Consider the following 24747-nt stretch of genomic DNA (forward strand, 5'->3'; position numbering starts at 1 on the left):
CCAATAGCAATGCGTATGTTTAACCACTGGGTGTGCAGCCATTAAAATGATTGAAACAATTAATCCCCATGTTGGCTGGCAGCAATACTCTCACCAATCCTGTTTGATCTTTATCAACTCATGTTTCACTGGTGCTGGAGATCTGATTTATTTCAGTCCAGAGACACATTTATGGATTACAAAAGTGGTAAACCAAATCCAAATTGAGGTAAATGCTCCAGCTCCATCTTGTGGGCTGTCAAAGATCTTGCTGCAAAAATAAGAACAGGCAAAAAATGCACTATTCTGCCTCTATTGCAACCGGTGCAATTTTTATTTTTTTTATATATATATTTTATTTATATATATATGGTTAGTCCACCATTCCACCACTTTCCACCAGTCCACCACTTTCTCGACACATATATATATATATTTACCACATCTCACACACATCAATTTGATTCACTCATCTCTGACTGATAACTATATGGAAGTTGAGTAAAAAAATCGACTCGTAGAATTCATCTCATAACTTTAATGACTTTTAGACTGTAATGCAAACATCTGCAGAGCGTGCTGTGTTCAGTAATGTGTGCCTGTTTGCTGTGATTGATTTACACGGCTTTGACCAGCGGATGTCGCTAGCGTGGCACTACCTTCTGCACCGCGGCTTTGCGCATGCGTAGAAGTTAAGTCATTATTATGGAAAACGTCTCAGTCATTATTTTAAGAAAGTTTCTCATTATGATGACTTTTACAGAATTATATTTGTTTACTCAACTGTGGCAGAAACGGGCTTCCTTAGTTAACATTACTTCAGAAAGTAACACTGATATGCATTTTTTGTAAAGCTGCTGAAACGCTGTTTGAGACAATTGAAATCAATTGAAACTGTGTATTATGAAAAGAGCTAAAGCTTACAAATACTACATTTGAATTTGATAGACTAATGACAGCTAATCCTCGATCATTGAAAGACTGGGTTTGGGAGAAGGGTAAAGCTTTAAAACATGAATGGAATTTGAAAATTAGCATTTTAAAGAAAGAAAATGGTGAAAGCATAGTAAGAATATGTTTATGAGACAATACAAACATGCTCGGTAAGAATATGTTTATGAGACAATACAAACATGCTCGGATAATAATTTTGAAGGATACAATTTGACAGTAAGAATTTTATGTTTATTTTAATTACATTTTATTTAAAAATCAGCTAGGTAATAAAACTGCAAATTACCACTAGGGCTATTAGTGCGTGTTGGAGTATGTTTCAGTGCACGTGTTTTTTAGTGTCAGGATGGCCGAGCGGTCTAAGGCGCCAGACTCAAGGATTACGTCCTTCTCAGGTGATGAGGTTTCTGGTCTCCGAATGGAGGCGTGGGTTCAAATCCCACTTCTGACAATATGTTTTAGATTTTTTAAATAAAAAATACCTTACGTATACGTTTAAATGCCTGTGTGCATTCCGTTTACAAATTAGACACATATAAATGATCACTTGACTTGCCATTTCTAAACGAGAGATTTTTAAAATAAAAATAAAATCTGTTTTTGAGACAATTTTGAATCTATTTGGCTAGGCTAAGTTTACAACAAAAAGGTCTGTACAATAAAATATGGAATTATAATATAATATTATATCATGCAAGGCTATCTTGTCAGAATGGCCGAGGTACGTGGGTTCAAATCCCACTTCTGACGAGAGTCTTTTAGAGTGACAGGACTCAAAATTAAAACGAGGTTTATTCACGCGGTGCGTCGTGAGCATAGGTCGTGAGCAAGAGGAATGTAAAAACAGATTTCTAGCTGTCAAGTCTCACGGTCACGATTTCCATGTAAAATATTTCAGATTAGTCATTGATCGTGCTTGATACATGGATCAGACGAAAACGCAGTCTGGTTTCAGGCATTTTAGCGGCAAATTACCGGAATTCGATATTGAATTCATTAATGACTTCTCGCACATACAGAATGTTAAAAAAGTAAAACTTAACAAGACTTTAAACACAGAAGCGACCACATCGATTCAATTATAGATTGCTTTAGTCTCGTGTCGAAAGAGAGTCAGAACTGTGAGGATGATCGATTGCTTTAGTCTGGCGAATGGAACAGGTTCTGTTCCTGACGTTTATTGTGTTGCTAGACTTTTGGTGTAAAATATTAAATAATGGCACAGCCTCCACCAAAACCATGGGAAAGGCGAATCCCTGGAACCATAACTGGACCATTAAACTATCGGTTCGTAATAACTTTTCTTATTTTAGCCAGCATGTCCAATAGACAGAGTGTTGGGACGCTAGCAAGTATTAGCTCTCAAGCAAATATAATATCTAAATTCGACGACGTAGTTCTATTTTTACTGTAAAAATAATATGTGCATAAGTTTGGTGTTACAATGATTCTGATAAAAAGTTCTGTATGATTACATTGACAATTAACGTATACTTTTGTTGTTAAGTTACGTAAACTTAATGTTTGGCTCGTACTCAAGCATGTCAATAAGTGTTTGCTTGAGTGTCAAAGTTCACACATAGTGTGTTCAGTCTTTTACTTTTAAATAGAGAATATTTGACAACTTTCAACTATGTTTTATTATTATTATTGCTTTTCTACAGTTATGCCATTTCTTTTGAATGTTTTCATTTTCTTCTATCTAGCTCTACTGATTTTGGATCAGCATCACATAGTGGGCCGTCAATGTCTGGTCCTCCACTTCTAACACGTGTGCCACCACCCATCCCTCCAAGATCCATCCAACAGCCATACCGCCCTACATACAGCTCATTACCCTCCTCATACAGCCCTTATGGGAGCTCCATGTATGCGGGGGGTTACAGCCCTTACAGCTACAGTGGTTATGGAGTTGGAGGTGGCCTGGGTTATAACCGTTATAACTTAGGGGACGACGTCCCACCCAGCCGTTTTGTCCAGCAGGCGGAGGAGAGCAGCCGCGGAGCATTTCAGTCCATTGAGAGTATTGTCCACGCCTTCTCGTCGGTCAGCATGATGATGGACGCTACTTTCTCTGCTGTCTACAACAGCTTTCGCGCTGTTCTGGATGTGGCCAATCACTTCTCCCGCTTACGCATACATTTCACAAAAGTGCTGTCTGCTTTCGCCCTCGTTAGGACCCTTAGATACCTATATCGCAGGCTGCAGAGGCTACTGGGATTGCGTCAGGATTCAGAGGTGGACGATTTGTGGGCTGACAGTGCAGCCTCCTCTGTGGTGTCTGCTTCAGGAACTAGAGGTGCAGGGATTGATGACCCCAGTGTGAATTCTGTCAAATCATGGCCTATTTTCTTGTTTTTTGCTGTTGTTCTTGGAGGGCCGTATTTGATCTGGAGGCTTTTGAGCTCTGCTGAGGGTCCTGAAGAAAAGGGTGAGAAATTCCCTTAATATTCTGTCTGTTCTCATTCCAGTCTTACACCTCACCCACTCTTCTCACTATTTATTTTGGTCTAACATGAGTCCAGTATTACTCCATATCTATCTCTTCCGTTTCTATTTTGGTTTTAATGTAGGAACATGGGAGTGTTAATGAGAATGGTTTACACTGTTCAAAAACTAGGGGTCATTAAGATATTTTAGGGGTCATGTTAGTTAGATATAGTAACTAACAATGAGCAATACATTTGATACAATATATATTAATCATTGTTAATGTTAGTTAATAAAAATCCAGCTGTTCATTGTTAATTCATGTTGGTTCACAGTGTATTAACTATTGTTAACTAATACAACATTTCATTTTAATACTGTATTAGTAAATGTTAAATTAACATCAACTAAGATTAATTAATGCTGTAGAGGTATTGTTCATTCTTAGTTTGTTAAATAAAGAGGTTAACAAATTTTAACTATTGAAACCTTATATTGGTAAGTGTTATCAATAAATGAATACTTTTATTCAGAAAGGATGCAATAAATTGGTAAAAAAAAAAAAAAGTATCAGTATATTGTACCACTAAACAAACATCTCTGAAAGAAACTTATACATTTGAAGAGTTCAGATGCAAAAGCCTCTAAATGCCATTTGAAATTTTCTCCTAGAATGATCATTTTTATCAAGCTTGTATATTTAAGTTCAGTGATTTCACTTAAATGGCAATGATAATTACCTATTAATTGTTATTTAAGTGAAATTACTGAACTTAAATATACAAGTTTGACAAAAATCATCATTAAAGAAGAAAATTTCAATTGGCATTTAGAGGCTTTTGCATCTGAACTCTTCATTCATAAATTATACAGAAGCCCTGTACATCAGAACCCTATAAAAATATTTGCTGCTCTACAGTAAATGCACGGCTCAACAATAGGGATTTTTTTACCAGCCCTTTCAAAATAATCACTGCTACAAAAATGTAATAAATAAAACGTAATGAGTAAATTATGAAAAATGTAAAATAAAACTGCATAAATTAAATACAGACGTTATTAAAGGTACAAAACTGACAACTGTCTTTCATGCTGGGCCCAGGATGTCAGGCAGCCTTTATTGTTTAGCGCTCAAACATGTTTGTATGTAGTTTTTTTTTTTTTCGTATGTGTCTGAAAAAGTAGCTTTATATATAGTTGTGTCTGTATGTTTGTGCTTAATATAACTTATGTTCTGTTTTTCAGCCACTAACTGGGCAAGTGGGGAGGATGACCATGTAGTTGCACGAGCTGAGTATGACTTCACAGCTTCGTCTGAGGAAGAGATCTCTCTACAGGCTGGAGACATGATTAATCTTGCCCCTAAAGGTAAGAACAAGACACATGCTTAACATAATCTGAACAGAAGTGCACTTCCCACTTTAACACACGAAAACACACTGTCTAGATAATCCAATGGGAACATTTAAATAAAACACAAATCCTTTTTTCACAGCAACTCATCAACAATGTAATGTTTTAAATTTGACTGATGTCAAGCATATACACTTTGTACCATGTACATTTTGTTCTAGGCATTGTCTTACAGCTTGTACTCGGTGTATTCCACTCTTATTTGCAGAACAACAACCCAGGGTGCGTGGCTGGCTGTTAGCCAGTGTGGATGGGCAGATCACTGGCCTCGTCCCTGCCAACTACGTTAAAGTGTTGGGCCGGAGGAGAGGCAGAAAGCATGCAGAATTAGAGAGGATTGCACAGGCCCAGCAGGCGGCACAGAACCTTCCAGCACCACAAATTGCCCTGGCTGCAGTTTCTCTTCCCAACTCCAGGCTGACTGTCCCTACCACGTCACATCCAGATGATCTGCTGGAGTCTGTTTACGGGGAGACACAAGGCCTTCATGCTTCTCTGGAGGTGCAACCTTCCACAAACATTAGCAGTGATACTGTAGTGATCACCTCAGAAAAGATGGACTTATGAATAGTGCGTGTGTGTGTGTGGGTGGGAGCTAAGAGAAAAAGAGTATCCTTCATTAGAATGTATCGCCCTCTATATATATTGGTCCAACAGCTAAAAAAAGGAGAGGAACAAATGAAAAATGAAGGCATTGAAAGGGAGGTGAATAGTCTTATATTTATAACTTGAATTGCATAATTTCACAAATTTCAGTAGACTGTTAGGCTCAAAGCCATTACTAATGTTTTTTTTTCCTATAACAAAATGGTGGATATTTCAACATTAGTTTGTAAGTTTGTGTAAGACCCATTCATTTATTTAGAAGAATAATGGATACAATTTGTAATGATATGCTTGCATTAAGCATAAAATATTACAAATATGTTGTCATTCATCTATAAACTTTCAACGCATCTGATTAGTTTAAATTGTGATTTCTTATATCAATCTAAATTTGTAATAGAGCGTTTCTTGTGAATTTCATTATGGGAATTCTCTCACTCTCCAATGTGAGAGTTTTAGATTGCTGTTCATCTTTCTTCAATGTTATGAATATTTTATATTTTCTTTTAAAGCTGTTGTATCAAGGATTAGTTTGTGCATTTCTGTGTGTTTTCTGCGTTGTTTGTTTTCGCTTACTGCTACTCAATGTGCAATTTTGTAAATACAATAATAAATAATAGATCCAACATTTCTAATATTACAGAATTACTGGTTGAAATTCAGCTGGTTAAGAAATTGCATTTGGAAGTTAATAAAAATGTGTTACACAATGAATTTAACAATCAGTTTCTCTACTGTTCAAAAGTATGGGGTTGGTCATTTTTAGATGTAAAAGAGTCTCTTATGCTCACCAAGCTGAATTTACTTGTACAGAAATACAGTAAAAAAAACTAATATTGTGTAATATTACAAATTAAAACAACTGAATTCTATTTTTAAGTAATTTATTCTTGTGGTGGCAAAACTGAATTTTCAGCATCATTATTTCAGTCTTGAGTGTCACATGATCCTTCAGGAATTATTCTAATATACAAATTGTATATTATTCTAAATATTTTTCTCAATGCAAGTGCAACATAATAAATGTCTCCCTTTTGATTATGTCCATGCTGAGAAAACATACTAACCCCAAAATTTCGAATGGTAGACAAGTTAAATCCATGGCTGCACACGATGGTTATTAAAACAGGAGACTGTGTTGCACGATAATTTGGACCTTGATGTGCCCCACAGTTGTACTGAACCTCTTCTCTTTCTGTCTAAAAATAAGCCTTTAGTCAGTCAGAACATCTACAGTGCTACATTTCTTTCAGCAATCTAACTGACTTGATTATAGAGAGTTAATTTTTATTTATTTATTTTTGTTTCTCTGGGCCTCATATTAAAAACAGAATCCCATCAATCAAATAGAATGTTGGGGCTGTCGCCTGGCAACGTGGACGCCGGCGCGCACCTGCTGCACTGCGGCACCGGAAACAGGGCACAACACAGCAGCAGCGCAGGGGATGTTAAGAGGAGTTATTAATCCTCTTCCACGGGCTGCCTTTAATCGTTTTTCTCAGTTCACTTTATCAGGGACGGGTCCGTGAGCTTTGGCATCCAGTCAAATCGCAGCAGACAGACAGACAGCAGAGAGAGGAGGCGCTCAACCGGGGACACTGCAGCTAGACGAGAGCATCATCATGGCACAAGCACTCAGAGCGATGCGCGTGCACGCCGCATCATCTCTGGCATTTTAGCAAGAGGAGAGAGAGATACGAACGTGGGTAGTCATGCCCAATAAATCTGCGAATCTCACGCTGACCATTTGTTTTTATTATTATTTGTATATGCTGTGTGGATGTGGACTTTACTGGTTTACCCGGATAAAATCAAAGTAAACCACAGCATCTCTGTTGATGTTACTCAAATCCAGCCCGTTATCAGCACCGCTCAGCTGGAATGAAAGAAGAGCATTACTACCTGAGGAAACAGCGCATAAACCTGGAACAGGGTAAATGTGATTGTGTGTTAGGCTAGCTTAGCATTTCACTGAGCGATGCGACACGAAACGTGGGGAGTGTCACGATCTGGTATTTATTATGCTGTCTAAGTATCTTTTAGAGGTCCACACACCTAACATACGTATCTGTATAAGTTATATTTCCTTTGCACCGTTAGTGTTTGTTGTATCTGTGCTAATAATCTCAAATTACCAAATATGAAACAGCTGTCATTCCATCAAATTGTCCCTTTCTCTGGAGTGGAGATCAATACAAAGGGACAATAGAGAGCTAGTAGATGGCTTAATTGCCAATGTTAATGTTAAAATCTAGACTATAGATGATCATTTTCCTACTTTTCCGCAGAAATGAATCGTCTTTGCTCTGTCAATAATAACTTTCCATATGACAACAACCTCCTGGTCCTGGACATAGTGCTGAGCTCGTTATGGGCATCACCTCAGCCAATCAACTGGGAGAATGTTGCCAAGTTAGTGCCAGGGTTCACACCTAAAGAGGTAAGAGACACAAGTCCTCTAGAATTTGCTCACTGTATTTGCTGTGCAATTAACTATAAAAACTATATTCTTAAATTATAAGATATTGTAAAACTATATTCTTATGTTAAACTAAATACGATAAACAATATTCTTGTATAATAAACTATATTCCTATGAATAACTGCTTTTTAAAACAATGATATTCTAAAAAAAGAATAAGAACAAAACATAAACCATTTCCATATTTGTTGTGTGTAAATAATTTATATAGATATTTACAAGATATGTAGGTAGTTGTGTCATTCTTTGTATCCTCTCCTAGCTCCTTTCAGAAACCTTACCACCAAGTCATTTTTTCCCAGTGACCGGCCAGCCACCGGAGCATGATAAGCTGCGATGACTGCCACATACACTTTGCTTTTGTCTTGACCATTTAGAAGCATACGGGCACCTGGTAGAGGGGGCCCTGGCTATATTGATCATGATCAGGACCTTCTCAGGAAGGCCCCCGGGTACCCATTGAAGGGACCACACGTGGAGAACCCATGAATCAGGTCGTGGAAGCCATTCCCCTCCGCCTGCGTGAGCAGGTCTTTCCTCAATGGAATCGACCAGGGGACTTTGTCCACCATCTGAACCAGCTCTGGAAACCACGGTCTGGATTTCCAGAGGAGGACTGGGCATCAGCTCTCCCGGACCCACTCGATAACCTGGGGTATCACTGAGATAGAGGGAAATTAATAAAGGGGGCGGATGGGCCGACGATGGGTCAACGCATCCCTGCTTTTCAAGAAGAACACTGCAATGAATGTTGTTCGTCGAGGCAAAGAGATCGACTTCGGCCTCACCAAACACTTTCCATATCAGGTGCGCCGTCTGAGGGTTCAGGGACCACCCGCCTAGGGGAGTGTTTCCCCATGACAGCATATCCGCACCCATGTTGAGGATGCCTGGGATATGTGCTGCTCTCAGGGAGCTCAGATTGGTTTGTGCCCAAATAAGGATATCTCTCACCAGGGCGCACAGGCTGCCTGACCTAATGCCGCCCTGGCTATTTATGTAAGACACCACAGATGTATTGTCCTCAAAGCAGAAAGCTTTTAGGGCCAGAAAAACTGCTTTAATTTCCAGGCAGTTGATTGCCCTTGTGTAATGCTCCCCAACCTTGGTTGGATGCGTCTGTGAAAACCACCTTCCAAGTGGAAATCACACCTAAACTCACGCCCTTGAGATACCAGTCTTGATACCGTGACTAATAGGCTGCCTAACCGCCACAAGCGGGCTGGCATACGGTGCTTGAGCCAGTACCCTAACCTAACTCTAACCCTCAACCTTGCATTGGGCGCATGCACAGTAGTCCTAAAGAGACCACTGATGATGCAGCTTCCATGAGCCCCAAACGTTGCTGAAACTTTTTTTAGGCGTGAGCCTTCACCCACCCTGAAAGAGGCTGCGAGCTGTTGAATAGAGAGCGCACGCTCTCTGTGAAAGATCACACTCTGGCTGGGATTCAGTTTGCCCTTGAATAGATTGATTCTGAGACCCAGACACTGCAAATGGTTCAGAATCAAATACCTGTGGTGTACCTGTCACGTGACGCGTTTGAGAGCAGCCGTGACTGCACTGTAGCAGTTACTGTTACAGTGTTTAATCTGCAAGCTAGCTAGCCTGCTAAAAACACAACGTTTACATTTAGCTACTGTTCCCCACCAAATCACAAGTACAAGAGAAAAAGTATTTTATGCATTTAATACCCCTGGAACTCAATGGAAGTTCGTTGAAGATGGCATAGTTGGTAGTGTTGTTATAACCAGTAAAATGAAACAACATTCTTTTCAACCTTTTCAAACTGTCTAAATCCATCAACATTCCGTGCATGAGCTACTTTCTGACATTCTAACTGAAAGTGGGTGAATATCAAAATACATAAATTTGGCTCCAAATCTCGTGCAAATTTTAATTTTGACCCCCCTCTACAAAATAGTGGACCACTATTTAATATTTTGTCTTTCATCACTTGTTTATGTTTGTTTCTTTAGAAACAAAAAAAGTTTTTTTTTTTCAGAAGTTTCCGCAAATTTGGTGGATTTGACAAGGAATGACCCTATAATAATATATTATAATACCAGTAATAATAATAATATTTCCCATTACAGAATGCTGTCAAACACAGTACATACATTTGAGAGGTTAATACCTACACCTTCCATACAAAGATCTAGAAGTTTCATTAGCAAATGTTTGGAAATGTTTATCAGCTTATCTTATATTTTTGTAGTGTGCACAGAGGTTTGAAGAGCTGAAGACCACAGGCAGTTTCCCTCATGTTGATGAGCAGTGTAACCCACTAACCGGGGCAGTGAGCTCTCCATCAGAACCCTTTTCCACTTACATCAAATCCAATTTATTGGACAATACCGGAGATACGGGGGAACCACAGTCCAATCAGGCCACTCTCTCAGTGTCAGGTGAGTCAGTGAGTGGGGTCTGGACAAAAATGCTCTTTTATTTAGTGCTGGACTCAAAATTTTTGGTGTCCTATCTCACTTGTATGGGACGATTTCATAGATACTGGGTAACAAAAACTCATTAAAAGGGGGTTGTTTTTATGTATTCAGGCCTAGCTGTGATCCCTACTGGTCGAGGAGCTTCTGCAGAGTGTGAGATTGCAGATACTACCACAGAAGGGAATAAAAGGTGAGGCACATTCATACCAATCAGATTGGCCACTGGATGGGCTACAACAGCAGAAGACCCCACTGGGTACCACTCATCTCCACTACAAATAGGAAAAAGAGGCTACAATTTGCAAGTGCTCACCCAAAAAATTGGTTTCTTGAACATGACAACGAGTTCACTGTACTAAAATGGCCCCCTCAGTCACCAGATCTCAACCCAAAAGAGCATCTTTGGGATTTGGTGGAACGGGAGTTTCATATTGCCCTGGATGTGCATCCCACAAATCTCCATCAACTGCAAGATGCTATCCTATCAATATGGGCCAACTTTTCTAAAGAATGCTTTCAGCACCTTGTTGAATCAATGATGAATCCAACAAAGTTGAATTTTTTTAGCATCATTTCTCCAGCCTTCAGTGTCACATGATCCTTCAGAAACCATTCTAGTATGCTGTATTTTTCATAAATATAAGACTTTTCACACTCGTTTTTCACAATTGGAGCTCTATTGCATAAACTGACACGAGATGTCAAGCTCCTAAAAAGGACAGATACTATAACCACAAGAAAGCCACCACAAAAACAGTCCACATTCTGACCAGTCTAGAGACCATACCAGAGCATTGTGTTATATGGACTGAACTTTACGTGATATTAAACAGTCCCTGTATGGAAAAAAGATGTGCACCAGGAAAGACTAATTATAATGTAAAGAAGTATGCCAGTCATGCATTAATGTTAATGATAAACATTTCAATAAAAAATAAATAAACAAATAGCATTTATATTTCTGTAAAAATAGCATTTCTGTTAGTTAGTGGTGTTAAAAATTACTCTGTGCATAACGAGCGTGTTGCGGACCGGGTGTGATGAGCTACTTTGTGCAAGAAGGTCCAGGGCCACCAATGAATCATCTACTAATAATGCCCCTGTATATGTTCACTAAATGCGGTTTTCTTTTCCTTTCACACAGCCCCAATATGGTAATCCACGTTTGCGATGAGGCAAAGAACCTGAAGCAGGACTTTGTGTGTCCAAGAAACCTTCTGGTGAAAGAGATGCGATACTTTGAAGAGTATCTTTCTGTGGACCCACAGCGCTGGGACGAGGTAGACATTTCTGTCCACTGTGATGTCCAGATATTTGACTGGCTCATGAACTACATCAAGAGTCACAACACTGAACATTCGCACGGAAAACACGTGGACAAACCCAGGCTGGGTAATTGTCTTTTTGGAACTGTTTCAGAAGTTCTGTGTGTGTGTTTACTTTTGTGTTTTATTTGACTTTTATTTCTATAATCAAAGATGCCATCAGAGGTGTTGTGTAATGTGTGTTCTATGACCTGGCTGAATGGTGTTTGACGTGGTTGTAAACAGTTATGCATTGGCTGTGAGTTTGACGTTTTGCTGTTTGTGATGTTGTCGGTTATGTTATTGTGGTGTTTGGTTGCAGAGCACAGCAATGTCATCTCAATCCTGATCTCCTCCGAGTTCTTGAAGATGGAAACTTTAGTAAGTGTTGTGAGGGGTGACAATGTTTTGGGTAATGTAGTAAGTGTGCTCTGAGCTGAGTGACCTTTAGGTTGTAGTGGACACTTTAAAGAGCATGATGCATGATGGCTGTTTCATCATTTGTGTTGTTCTTCTGGAAAACTGTGCACTGCCCAAACGAGCGCTAATGAGACACAATATTTTCAGGAAAGACTTGGTGAATCTTGATTATTGTATGTGCTTGTAGCGAATTATCTATAGTTAAATTTAGCTTTTATTTAAACCTTGTCTGAGCAGTGTGCAGAAAGCATGTTTGGTTGATTTTATTTATTTATTCATCCATTTGATAAATGGGCTTCAGGTGTTTGATTATCGTGTGTGTTTTGTGGATCTGAAGGTTGAGGAGTGTATCCAGTATTGTCACAAACATATGAATGCCATCATAGCAACACCGTGCAATATGAACTGCATCAACAACAACCTGGCTGGACGCATCGCTGATCTCTTCAGCCACAATGAGGCAGATGACCTCAAGGACAAAAAAGATAAATTCAAAAGGTGAGAGCAAACATACACAGGACAAAATTGGAGTTACTCAAAAGAGCTGGATATTTATTAGCTTTAACATTTAAATATTTTACATGTAAACACTATATTCAGTTGTCGCTCTTGTCTTTATTCTATATTTAACATGTAATAATAATACATGAATACCATTTTAAGATTTCAATATAAATGTAAACATATACTTAATATCATTATATAATATGCACAAATTGATTTTAATTGTATACTCTGTAAGTATATACTGTTCACCGTTCAAAAAGTTTAGAGTTAGTTTTTGAAAGAAGTCTCTTATGTTTGCCAAGGGTACATTTTATATGATAAAATAAATCATGAACTTTCAGAAATCAGTCTAATATGCTGATTAACTGCTCAAGATACATTTCTTATTATCTGTTGAATAAAAAATAATAATAAAAAAAACTTTTGAAACATTACAAATATCTTTATCTTTGTTGCCTTTAACAAATTTAATTTGTACTTGCTTAATAAAAACATTACTTTAAAAAACACTGACCCCAAAACTGTAGTGTACAGATAATATAATGTTGTTTATACAATACATAATGTTCATACAAAATATTTTGTTATTGATTTGTATTTTATTTGTGATGATTTGTACTTTCTCACCAGTAAACTGTTTCAGAAAAAGATTGAGAGATTATTTGATCATGGTTATCAGAATCACGATTCCCCTGGTAATGCATCTACTCTGTACAGGTGAGAAACTTTTGCATTCCTGTGCAAGCTGTAATGATGATAATATCATGATGTAATATTGTATAGATGTGTACTGGTACATTACAAATTATTCTTCTGGCGCAATTAAGTGGATTTCAGTGTAATAATTTCATGTTGTGATTCTTTCCCCAGATGTAGTCTTTGCCTTAAGCTTCTAACCAAAGAAACTGAAAGAAAAATCCCTTGTGTTCCAAACAAAATCAACATCGATGCCCGGGGAAACATTATATTCACTCACACCAGGTTAAATGAGGCACTCTGTATTTCTATCACATACACAGCAAATGTATTTAACTTTCATTGAAATCTTCGATTCCAAATGCTGATATTCCAGTCTTATACGTAATTGTGCTGTGTCTGTGTAGACATAAGGCCTGGGAGGTACATGAGTATTTGAATGGGCTTTATGAAGAGTTGAAGTCCTGGGTACTGGTTTACTGGAGGATCTGGGGCACCATCAATTTCCTTGCCTGCTCACGCTGCAAACAGGTAAAACAAATATGTACTTCACGATTCACAAATCATAGTTTAAGATTTTAATACAGTGTGTATATGTAGATAAACATAGATATTGATTGGTTACTAATTGAATAAGTTGTTTGGCTTACGGCAGGAATTCCTGTGTACGGAGTTGGGCCAGTGTAAATACCACCCAGAGGCGGTTGTGTATCCTGGCATTGGGGCAGATCATAGATGGCACGGCATTGGTCTTTACCCCTGTTGCAACCAGAAGGTCCTACGATTTGATCCCTCCTCCATGCCCAAGGTTTGTGTTGTTGCTTTAGAATCCGTTCTCTTAAACTCAGATGACCTTTGAACCCGTCTCACTTGGCGAATGCCTGTGTATGCTTTGGTGCAGGGCTGTAAAATAAGAGACCACATTGTAAGTGCGGTAGATGGTGGTGACTGCGGCGATCACATTGTAAACTCAACCCAGACCAGAATACTCAATGACCTGCTGCTCCACAGAGAGGCTGTGTGTGTGCCCGATAGGTCAGACTATAGTAACTTCCTTCAGAAAAAAAACTATTAGACTATCTGCATGCCATATTAGATTTGTTTCCTTTGTATAGTGTTGTGTTCAGATCTTTTGACTGATGTTTTAAGATCTAATCCATCTTTTTGTTTTGCTGTAGCTCTGAGGACCCTTCCACAGCCATTGAACAAGTGCCAGGATATGATGCAACACTGGAGCCAGGGATGCTTACAGCTCAAAGACCCAAGGAAACAACAGCTGTGAGTCTATCACATTTTTCTATCATCTTTGTATTTATTCATTTTTGGTCTTTTATTTTTCTTCTTTTTTTTCTTTTTTATTTATGCAACCATCAGCAACATCCAATCACAGATTAACACAATCAAGACAATACTGCACTGCACAAATACAGACAGACAAAAATACAAAAATGTATACAGTATATCAAAGGAAAAAAAATAAATCATAGTCATTATTACATGCATGATATTTTTACATAACTGGAGAATTTATCTTCTTTTTAACATATTTCCTCTTTATATTATGGAAACCAATTTTTACCCCAGAGTACAAAAATAAAATGATTGTGAGATAGTTTAAAATAGGAAATAAAGCCACATTCTAAGATAGTTGCAATTGGAAGGAGTAAAGTTGCAGGAACTACATGTGCAATTGTGAGACAACGTTTAAATTAATAAAAATAAATTTAGATATGAAGTTGCATAATGACAAATTCACATTGTAAATACAGTTACGAGAAATACATTCACATTTGTGAGATAATCGCATTATTACATATAAAGCCATAAACATTAAGTTAATTAATTGTGAGATATAAAGTGAGAGTTCTTTTTTTATTTATGTTTTTGGTGGAGGAATCTGGCTTTCATTTATTGTGATATACACTCACCGGCCACTTTATTAGGTACACCTGTCCAACTGCTCGTTAACACTTAATTTCTAAGCAGCCAATCACATGGCGGCAACTCAGTGCATTTAGGCATGTAGACATGGTCAAGACAATCTCCTGCAGTTCAAACCGAGCATCAGTATGGGGAAGAAAGGTGATTTGAGAGATTTTGAACGTGGCATGATTGTTGGTGCCAGAAGGGCTGGTCTGAGTATTTCAGAAACTGCTAATCTACTGGGATTTTCACGCACAACCATCTCTAGGGTTTACAGAGAATGGTCCGAAAAAGAAAAAACATCCAGTGAGCGGCAGTTCTGTGGGCGGAAATGCCTTGTTGATGCCAGAGGTCAGAGGAGAATGGCCAGACTGGTTCGAGCTGATAGAAGGGCAACAGTGACTCAAATAACCACCCGTTACAACCAAGGTGGGCAGAAGAGCATCTCTGAACGCACAGTACGTCGAACTTTGAGGCAGATGGGCTACAGCAGCAGAAGACCACACCGGGTGCCACTCCTTTCAGCTAAGAACAGGAAACTGAGGCTACAATTTGCACAAGCTCATCGAAATTGGACAATAGAAGATTGGAAAAACGTTGCCTGGTCTGATGAGTCTCGATTTCTGCTGCGACATTCGGATGGTAGGGTCAGAATTTGGCGTCTACAACATGAAAGCATGGATCCATCCTGCCTTGTATCAACGGTTCAGGCTGGTGGTGGTGGTGTCATGGGGTGGGGAATATTTTCTTGGCACTCTTTGGGCCCCTTGGTACCAATTGAGCATCGTTGCAACGCCACAGCCTACCTGAGTATTGTTGCTGACCATGTCCATCCCTTTATGACCACAATGTACCCAACTTCTGATGGCTACTTTCAGCAGGATAATGCGCCATGTCATAAAGCTGGAATCATCTCAGACTGGTTTCTTGAACATGACAATGAGTTCGCTGTACTCAAATGGCCTCCACAGTCACCAGATCTCAATCCAATAGAGCATCTTTGGGATGTAGTGGAACGGGAGATTCGCATCATGGATGTGCAGCCGACCAATCTGCGGCAACTGTGTGATGCCATCATGTCAATATGGACCAAACTCCCTGAGGAATGCTTCCAGCACCTTGTTGAATCTATGCCACGAAGAATTGAGGCAGTTCTGAAGGCAAAAGGGGGTCCAACCCGTTACTAGCATGGGGTACCTAATAAAGTGGCCGGTGAGTGTATGCATCAGTTTATTGTTGACAATCTCAAATTATGACAGCACCATTCCCTTCTCTTCTGTTGCAGTTTTCACTCTTAAAAAACTGGAGTCTTCAGCTGGTAAGAAGCAAATTCCTCAAATAGTTAACGTAACACCATTCCTACGGTACACGCCTACAACGAAAATGACACATCTCACATGTTCATATATCCTTTTGCAGCGGCAGCAGTCTCTGCTGTCTGAAGATGAGGAGTACACTACAGGGTCAGAGGTCACAGAGGATGAGGTCGGGGATGAAGAAGAGACTTCAAAAAAACAAGGTGAGCTAAAATGTTACCCATCTGTGAGAAAATCATCAGATGATCTTTAGTCAGTACCTCATTGCGGTCAGAAGATGGCAGTCCCATACAATTTTCAGGATTCTGACAGATTTCTTTTTGTACACAGCTGCAAAGAAGGCAAGAAAATCTGGCAAACCTTTGAAAAGACAGGTGTCCTCCCCGAATTTTCAGCGTAAGGAAAAATCGGGAGAAAAGGTGAATCCAACACATTGATTTGCAAATTTATTGGTGCTGGATTTTTGTAAGCTTTTACATAGGAATCACCTGCATTTTCTTCAGAAAATATGAATGTCTGGTTTATTTGTTGTGTATGCCACTTTTCTCTTTCCATTCTATCCTGTTCCTTCAAAGGCACCATCTCGAGACTCAACCCCGTTCACGTGAGTGATTCCAAAGACTTCTGTTTAAACGCTTTATTGATATGCTTACTCATGCCATATGATTGAGAAGGAATTTTTAGGCCTCTGAATAATACATTATTTCGCTCTTAGTGTCAGCATCCAGAAGAATAAGTGGGATAGCAATCGTTCCATGAGGTACAATCAGGACGCACAGAGGGAGGAGGGTAGGAATCTTTTTCAGATGCTCTGACTATAATAAAGATCCTCACAAATGTACAGTGGTAGAGCCAGTCTTATAAAAGTCTTATCGTGACTTAAAACCTCTTGAAAACCCCTTGAAAATCTGCCAGCTCTTCAGAAAAAATGTTTTTGTTTTATAAACACTTTTGTATTCTAAATAGGATTAAAACTGTAAGCTAAGCATTATTAAATGATTTTTTTTTTTATGGTAATTAATCAATGGTATTAAATATCTTATGGACAATTTTAGCTGTGCTTCTAACACTAAAGGTATCATGAGCTTATGTGTAGATTTGTAATGATCTTGATGGATGTCTATACGTCCAAATTCTTTCTAGATCAGAGGAGAATGGAGGAGATTATAGCAAATCTCACTAAAATGCGCTTCGGTGACCTGGAGCAGACGAAGCTTAAAGACACAAAAGAGGTACAAAACATCTTTACTCCCTTTAGATAAACCAGCTAAAGGCGCTTTAAGACTGTGATTGTACGTTTTGATTTGTTGCTATGTCATTACCATCTTTTTGAGCAGTATTCCAGCATTGTATTCTAGTATTTTGCACCCATGTGTGTTTGTGTGCTTGCAGCCTGCAGGGGGGCTCTACCCGAGACTGGAGGCCCAGTTTAAGGCCTCCCCACAGTCCAGCGGAAGACACAGCAGCTCAGAGAAAACTCTAAGGTACCGCAGTCACCTCAAGCACTGAAGACACAGTGCAGGCAGGCCACAAGTGAAAGAGTATTAAATTATAATTCATGATATTAATCATGAGATTTGGAGGGATTAGGAACATGTTTGTTGTGGGGCACTAACTAAACTGACTTGTCTGCTCTTGTCAGGCACATTTATAGGGATAGTTCAATATGAGGGTGTTATGGTGGTAAATGATGGCAGAACTATCCCTTTAAAATACTTTTATGAAAGAGCCAACGCCACTGTTTATATAATATTGCTTTACTTTTTTATTCGATTTACTTGTGTGTGGCTTTACCTTTTTTCTTACTCACTTACTCCTTTTTCTCTCAGTTCTATTTTTAACCAGCACTTTGGTCTTTTTTTAGAGCAAAGACGCGCTCGGGGCCGTCAAGACCGACTTAGAGGAAATATGGAGATAAGTGGATGAGTTTTTAAAAACGAGGATTAAAAGAGTTTTCTGCTGTTTGACGAGGCAGAAGAAACCATCGCTCTCTTCATCCATCCTTTGCGCCACACCTCACCTCACCCCACCCTCCGTCCGAACTCTGTCCTGACACAGCAGGAATAGTCTTTTCCGTTACAATCCCAGGAGAAGAATGGATTGCTGGTGTGGTCTCTGATGTCATAATTGTAGCTATAGAGCATAAACAATGGACCTAATTAAACCTTCTGTTGCACTGTAAACAATTTAAGCTTTTGGCTGCTATTGAATTGTTTGCACCCACTAAAGAAATTGTATGCATTACCATTTCAGTTTATTTAGCATCTTTGGCTTTATTTTATCTCATCTCTAGCTCAGGATTCATTCCAGCCGCAGTGAGTTGCTTCATTTTAGCCGACTCAGGTGACCAGACAAAGCTCATCTCCGTGGTACTGACCCTGCACTTTAAGCCGTCTTAATGCAATGACTCAAACCTGTATAATACGCAAAGTAGCCACTGGGTAAAGAGTGACGCTGACGACTAATACCTGTGAGGTCCATGATTATGTTGCACTGGAACTGTCACAACTATGCCATTTGGACCAATGTGACATGGGGTAGAGTACAGAATCAATAGAATAAATCATTTAAAATAAACCTGTGTCTCTCTCTCTTTTTTTTACTATGGCAGAATTGTTTTAAATTACAAGTTACGAGTAATTTCCTGAGAAATGCATGTATGTAAATACACAGTCCTATTTTAAACAATGACTTCATGCATTGTCTTGTTTAAAAAAACCGCAACAGGAAGGGGAAGTAGAACGTTCTGCATGTGTGGACAGAGGCGGGGGAGATTTGATGAGCTGGTCTGCCTTTTTTGGTGACAGGCGATGTTTGATTGAGCTCAGGCAGGTTGGGTTACAGTACTGGGCCGCTTGCCAGCCAAGAACACAAATGATCATGTGTTAATTTCCTCTTTACTGGTAGGAACCAGATCCATCACAACCCCCACAATTCAATTCATCGGATCTCTCTCTCTCTTACTCTGAAAAGCTGACTTTTTTCTTTTCCATTACAAATTGTTACACTTTGAGTGAGAAGAATAACTAATCTCATCACAAATTATTATTTTTAATTAATTTTATTTCATAATGTTAATTCTGCAATTTTAACACATTTGTTTACAAGTTTAAATTAGATTTAGATGTGTCATGCAGATTTTAAATGAACTTTCATGTCAATGGAAAAAGTCACGCTGTAATAAAAATTCTACAGGTGACAGGGATCTGACAGTTCCCAGTTGCCTGTCTTTTTTTAGTTATAAGGAGCAGAAAGAGCAGCGATTCTTGGTAAAGATGGACGGACAGTAGCTGCCCTCAGTACTTGGTCAAAGGTCACATCCTGATCATTCAATGGTCTTTTGTCTATTGTTACTTGCTGCAAATGCTTTGTTGGCATTGTGCATTTGTTTAGAAAGACATTTCTGGATTTGTTTGCTTTCAAGAATGACAGTATTACGATACTGCAACAACAATCTTAATTAATGTTACTTAATTAATGTATAAATATTTCTATATTTAACATAATCCACTATTTACATCTCACTTCACCTAAAATACACTAGCCTATAAAATATACAAGTGTATATTTCATTAAAGCTAATTTACTTCCCATACCGCATTGCTCCTATTAGCTGCTGAAACTATAAATATCGCAACACTGGTTAGCCTCAATGTCATTTCTAGATCAAGGGAAAATGATGAATTACTTCTGTTTTGGGTTGTTGTATCGTCGCTAGAGGGAGCTGTTTGCATCTAGACCTTCTCTTATTGAAGCCAAACTTCCTGTGCAGCAAGCCTCATTGTCTGTGTTGTTGTCATGAAGTTCACTTCTCTCAGGAAGGACAGAGCTATTTATAGTGACCACCATTATGAAGAGACTCCTGCAAAAAACCTGAGCTAGAAATACAAAACAAATAGCTTATAATGCTTTATTATGTCATGCACAATTTAATTAAGCCAGAGTATAATTATAAATAACCTCAAAATCATAATAGTAATGTAAATCTTTTGTGATGCTTCATGATGTTATGCATGCTGATTTTGTAGTGAAACATTTTTCAATAATAATAATAAAAAAGCACTTATAAATGACCACTGTACTGAGAAAATATATAAAACACCCTAAAGAAGACAACTGTCAAACTTGTTTGAGTGACATGGGAGGAGCAGGTGATGTCATTATAATGTATGTAAATGAACAGGCAGGACCAGACAGAACGGGCTTAAACCAGCCCAATCCTGAGCAGAGCACTTCATTTCACATGTATGTGCCACAATGCACGTGCACCTCCAACTACTCACTTCAGCAAGATGACCTCTTTCAGTCATCATGCCCCTGACCCTGTTAACTTTCAGACCTACTCATGTTGCTGATTGATGACATACTTTAATAGAGGAAAGGTTTTCAGATCAAACACTGACAAAATGACAAAAACGCATTCGGTCCTTTCGTACATATGCATGATCTTGGTGACCTGTCCTGCAATGAACTAAACCAGACATCCAGAAGAGTTTCAATGGTTTATTGTATTTTTCAAAATAATTCTAAACAGCTGAGACAACAAAGAAAGGAAGCATGGCGAGGAACATCAGACATTTCTTATTTCTAAAATAAAAGCACATTTGCTGACTTCAAATCAGTTACAATGTTTTAAAATGTTTCAACTCAACGTGCACAAATATGTCTCTTAAATGATGATCTGAGAAACAAAAAGTTTTTACAAAACAGAAACATAACATGACATGACAACAAATCCAGTATTATTCTGCTCATACTGGTCAGCTGACAAACTAACAATTTATAATCTAAAAAAATTGAAAACACACCCACTAAATCATTAATTACTAATAGATTTATTATGAAACCTGCAGTAAAGAATTCAACATTGATCTTATTGATATTTAAAAAGTGGAACATCAGTCTAGGGGCTCAAACTAAGAATTTTGCCTGTGATGCTGTAAAGCATGTTGACTTGTTTCTAGAAACTTCTCTATTGGCACTTTCACATACAATTCATTTACACCACATCACACTTATCTCTGCTTCCAAAGTTTACAGCAGCAAATGACTTATTACATGTTTACAAAGATAAAAGAGGAGTGAATATGAATCTGATCCACACAACATCAGCTGATTATCAAATGATGACAGGATCCATTAAATGCACAAAACGAAGACCAGCTGCCATTGGACTAAGGTTCACCTTCACTAGAAGTGCGATCAGTTTGTTGGTTAAGGCTGAGCATATAATTTACCAAACTACTGGCCCTAAACTGCTTATTTAGTTAACCATTTTAAAGGTGTGTAAAATCGTCCAAATGCAGCTAAAGAAAAACACTTTATCAGTTATTCAACATGTATAAAAGTGCAGTCGTGACCTTGTAAAATGTTTGTCAAATGATTGCTAGACTAAAGGAGAATGTATTCTTTTTCTCATTCTTTGTTCACAACAGACACTACAGTAGTTTTGCACGCAAAATCCAGTATTTTTCCATCAACTGACGTTTAAGTGGCGTTGCGTCACGTGATTTGGAGGGAAGGGGGAAACATGCAAGCATTTGACGTCCCTTTAAAGCAGCACACGGACAGTTTGTTATTATGTTTTCGGGTGATTCGATGCTTTTATAATACATTACTGCCACATTGGAGTTAATATCTCGGTAGTTAAGTTTATAGAGACCATCACAAGCCAATTGTATCAGGCTCTGACTCATGCCATGCGTTTCATACCCTGAACAACCACTCCCCTTCGAGGCTCTGGCTCGTGGAAAATTACCAGCTTACAATCAGCACAAGTACAAGCTCTAACATCCGCCTCACGGACTCGATGCCCTCGATCTCCTTCAGTCCACAGTGAAATTAATTTTTCCGAACATGTATAACGTTACAATTACCAAGCGGCCACTGTTGTTAAATATAAACAAGTGGACCATTTAAAGCTCAAGAAGAGTATAAACGCGAGTGTTTTTAGTTTGAAGTCGCGCGACAAAGCTTAAATAAAGCAACAAATAATACACTACCGTAATATTATCGCAATTTACAAATCCACTCAGCACGCAGTTTGCCTTCTTTTTCTCCAAAAGGGCGGTGCATTCGCGTGGGCGGCCAATAGAGTTTAGATTGATTGACGTGCACGCTGTCCAATGGATCGTGAGCAAGGACGTGGTTAGGAACGCTGCGGCCAATAGCACACCCCCATGGGCGTGACGTTAATCCAAACTTTTCGCGGCGCCATCGGCTGAAAACTAAACCGAGATGGAATCTCCCAGTCTGAACCGGTTTCAACCGGTTACGAGTTTGTTGCTTGTGAGAAGAAGAGGCACAGGCTCAGTCTCTAATACCGCCCTAGTGCAAAATATACTTCAGTACAGAGCACATTTCTGAATTAAGCTTAACTTTGTTTCGTAAAATGAATCGGACTGAGAAAATACTCATCTCGCCGTGATTGTTGGTGCGGAAATCACATCCTAGTGGTCCTTATATCAAGCAAGTAGCTCGTGTACAGTCTTCACAGAGGAATAAGTGTGACTGGCCAGTCAACGGCTCATCCTAAAGCTTTTTTGCCAGAAAGCTGTACAAACAGGCACCAACGATACTGGATAAATTAAACATAATTGTAGCAACTCTGGCAGACAAGCCCACCTTCTTTCTCTCAAAGGCTTGGACTTTAGGTAGGTAAATATGGGGTAAAAACTTATAGCTAGTGTTTGGGTTGGTCTGTGGAGAATGATGATGCTGTGAGATTGTGTATCGTTAGAAATGCAAAGAAATTGTACGTATGGAGGTTAAGGTCGAAAGAAAGTGAAATGGCTTTGCTCAGGGTTTATGAGGGATGTTGCGGGTGTGTGTTGCGTGATGGTTCGTGTTCAGCACTGGTGTCACGCTGGTCTGGATAATGTATCTGGGTTTTCTTTTTTCTTTTTAGCAATTTTTATATCTCACTTAACATAAAAAAAAAACAATCACGAATTCACAATGCTACTAAGTGCTATCCGTAAGCATAGGCCAGGGTATCGTGACATAGCTATCAAAATTCAATTGTAAAATCATGTAACGTTATGCAGAATCATTCTAAAGTTGTAGAATTCATTTAAATAATTAACGGCATGTAAAAATACACAATTTTATTTCTTACCTGATTTACTGCAAGTAAGCCTGCAGAGCTTTCAGGTGTAACGTTAGGGTGTAGGGAGCAGAGCAAGGGATTGGTGGGAGGGCTTGCACCGGAGTCAGGAAGGGAGATCATTGCTAAGTCACCCCGTCACCCCCGTAGAAGTCATTTCTAGATGGCGTAGACCGTTAGAAACATCGGTGTTTGATAATATAGACGAGTCGTTCGCTGGAACGTTTTAAACGTCAGTTGCGTTGTCCATTTAAGCCTATTCTCATGACAGCATGCATGCGTGATTGTTGCCAAAGCATGGAACGCGATGGGGCTTTTAACGCTTAAACGTGACTAAACAACCACTGTAGAGAATAAAAAACAGCTTTCGCATCAGTATTGCAAGTTGTGCTCATTGCTGTGGATCTTAGTCTAACTTAGTTGTGTTTTGAAGACGTGTGCATGCATGAAATCAGCTGATAAGCAGCTCTGTGTTGGAAGACAGATCCTATTGTAGGAGTTGTAACGTTACTTGCTTACTGAATGAAATATGGTGTGGATAAGGCGGGTAAATCAACAGGTTGCGCAGTAACGAGCAGTAGTTATGGCACCATCACTTTATTTAGGCCTGAAAGACTCACAAAGCTCGACTGTGTCGTGTCGTCCAACAAGCAAATTCTCGAAATTTCCTTTTTATTTTTTTATTCTTGGCCGTAATGCTTATATCGTTACGCAATAGTTTGCCTCCGGGGTTCACATTGAATTAGCTTTAGCATTGGTTATTCTCATTCAGTTGTCCTTCAACTGTGTGCACATTCTTAAAGTCTCGTGGTCTCATGGAAGCTCGATCAGAGTAGGGAAAACAGTTTGTAATTCAGAACGCCTCTTGTGTTATATGTAAACAGAATGACGTCAGCGAAAGGGCTGCCTAGCACGTGGTCTCATTCAGAGAATAATGGCTCGTGTGATCACTTGCCTAGTGAGTGGCCCTTGTTCTTCGGACATATCAGCATGTGCAGACTGCAAGCATGTTACCTTTATCGCGCCACCCACCCACCTATCCCATTGTAATTGAGGTTTGATCCCTCCAGCAGGCATTGGTGTGTTTCCATTGGCAGGCCAGGTCATATAAGGCTTTTTGGATAGTCCTGGGTCGAGGGAGGGGGGTGACGGTCAGCTGTTTGGA

General features: G+C 39.0%; 3 protein-coding genes, 1 long non-coding RNA gene and 1 other non-coding gene across 6 annotated transcripts in view; 4 read left to right on the forward strand and 1 right to left on the reverse strand.

Annotated features, from left to right (window-relative positions):
• The first annotated feature begins 1273 nt into the window (after window positions 1–1273).
• On the forward strand, window positions 1274–1384 carry trnal-caa (transfer RNA leucine (anticodon CAA)). The gene is made up of 2 exons: window positions 1274–1311; window positions 1339–1384. It is a non-coding gene; the product is annotated as a tRNA-Leu (tRNA).
• Window positions 1385–2042: 658 nt separating this feature from the next.
• Window positions 2043–6019, forward strand: pex13 (peroxisomal biogenesis factor 13). The gene is made up of 4 exons (XM_039655274.2): window positions 2043–2220; window positions 2640–3364; window positions 4609–4731; window positions 4985–6019. Exons 1-4 carry the CDS (start codon window positions 2150–2152, stop codon window positions 5341–5343), a joined length of 1278 nt encoding a protein of 425 aa, XP_039511208.2. The 5' UTR covers window positions 2043–2149; the 3' UTR covers window positions 5344–6019.
• A 615-nt stretch (window positions 6020–6634) lies between these two features.
• Window positions 6635–19054, forward strand: sanbr (SANT and BTB domain regulator of CSR). Of its 2 annotated transcripts, XM_039655216.2 has the most exons (21): window positions 6641–7315; window positions 7671–7822; window positions 10083–10272; window positions 10423–10501; window positions 11456–11703; window positions 11938–11996; window positions 12373–12533; window positions 13173–13259; window positions 13413–13523; window positions 13646–13769; window positions 13894–14046; window positions 14140–14273; window positions 14417–14516; window positions 16447–16479; window positions 16581–16680; window positions 16808–16896; window positions 17053–17081; window positions 17193–17266; window positions 17621–17709; window positions 17870–17961; window positions 18342–19054. In XM_039655216.2, exons 1-21 carry the CDS (start codon window positions 7264–7266, stop codon window positions 18376–18378), a joined length of 2193 nt encoding a protein of 730 aa, XP_039511150.1. In that variant the 5' UTR covers window positions 6641–7263; the 3' UTR covers window positions 18379–19054. The 2 variants fall into 2 exon arrangements, with proteins under 2 accessions (XP_039511157.1, XP_039511150.1); XM_039655223.2 differs by lacking the exon at window positions 18342–19054 and having other exon boundaries at window positions 6635–7315; window positions 17626–17709.
• On the reverse strand, window positions 13622–24474 carry LOC120466569 (uncharacterized). The gene is made up of 3 exons (XR_005619981.2): window positions 23595–24474; window positions 13889–14141; window positions 13622–13759 (listed from the first exon to the last, which is right to left on the reverse strand). It is a non-coding gene; the product is annotated as an uncharacterized LOC120466569 (long non-coding RNA).
• xpo1b (exportin 1 (CRM1 homolog, yeast) b) overlaps window positions 22705–24747 on the forward strand; it is a 29888-nt gene continuing 27845 nt past the window's right edge. The window contains exon 1 of the mRNA XM_039655204.2: window positions 22705–23130. The gene's annotated coding sequence lies outside the window, so the exon portion shown is untranslated. The remainder of the gene's footprint in view (window positions 23131–24747) is intronic.

This window comes from Pimephales promelas, chromosome 15 (genome assembly GCF_988280905.1).
Source record: "Pimephales promelas chromosome 15, fPimPro1.hap1.1, whole genome shotgun sequence".
Lineage (NCBI taxonomy): Eukaryota > Metazoa > Chordata > Actinopteri > Cypriniformes > Leuciscidae > Pimephales > Pimephales promelas.

Excerpts from the sequence above, each read along its gene's own strand:
- pex13 (XM_039655274.2), top strand. The coding sequence starts at position 2,150 with ATGGCACAGCCTCCACCAAAACCATGGGAAAGGCGAATCCCTGGAACC. Across the intron at positions 3,365-4,608 it reads TGAGGGTCCTGAAGAAAAGG|CCACTAACTGGGCAAGTGGG; the intron begins GTGAGAAATTCC and ends TCTGTTTTTCAG. Across the intron at positions 4,732-4,984 it reads GATTAATCTTGCCCCTAAAG|AACAACAACCCAGGGTGCGT; the intron begins GTAAGAACAAGA and ends TCTTATTTGCAG.
- sanbr (XM_039655216.2), top strand. The coding sequence starts at position 7,264 with ATGAAAGAAGAGCATTACTACCTGAGGAAACAGCGCATAAACCTGGAA. Across the intron at positions 16,480-16,580 it reads AAAACTGGAGTCTTCAGCTG|CGGCAGCAGTCTCTGCTGTC; the intron begins GTAAGAAGCAAA and ends ATCCTTTTGCAG. Across the intron at positions 17,267-17,620 it reads GGACGCACAGAGGGAGGAGG|ATCAGAGGAGAATGGAGGAG; the intron begins GTAGGAATCTTT and ends AATTCTTTCTAG.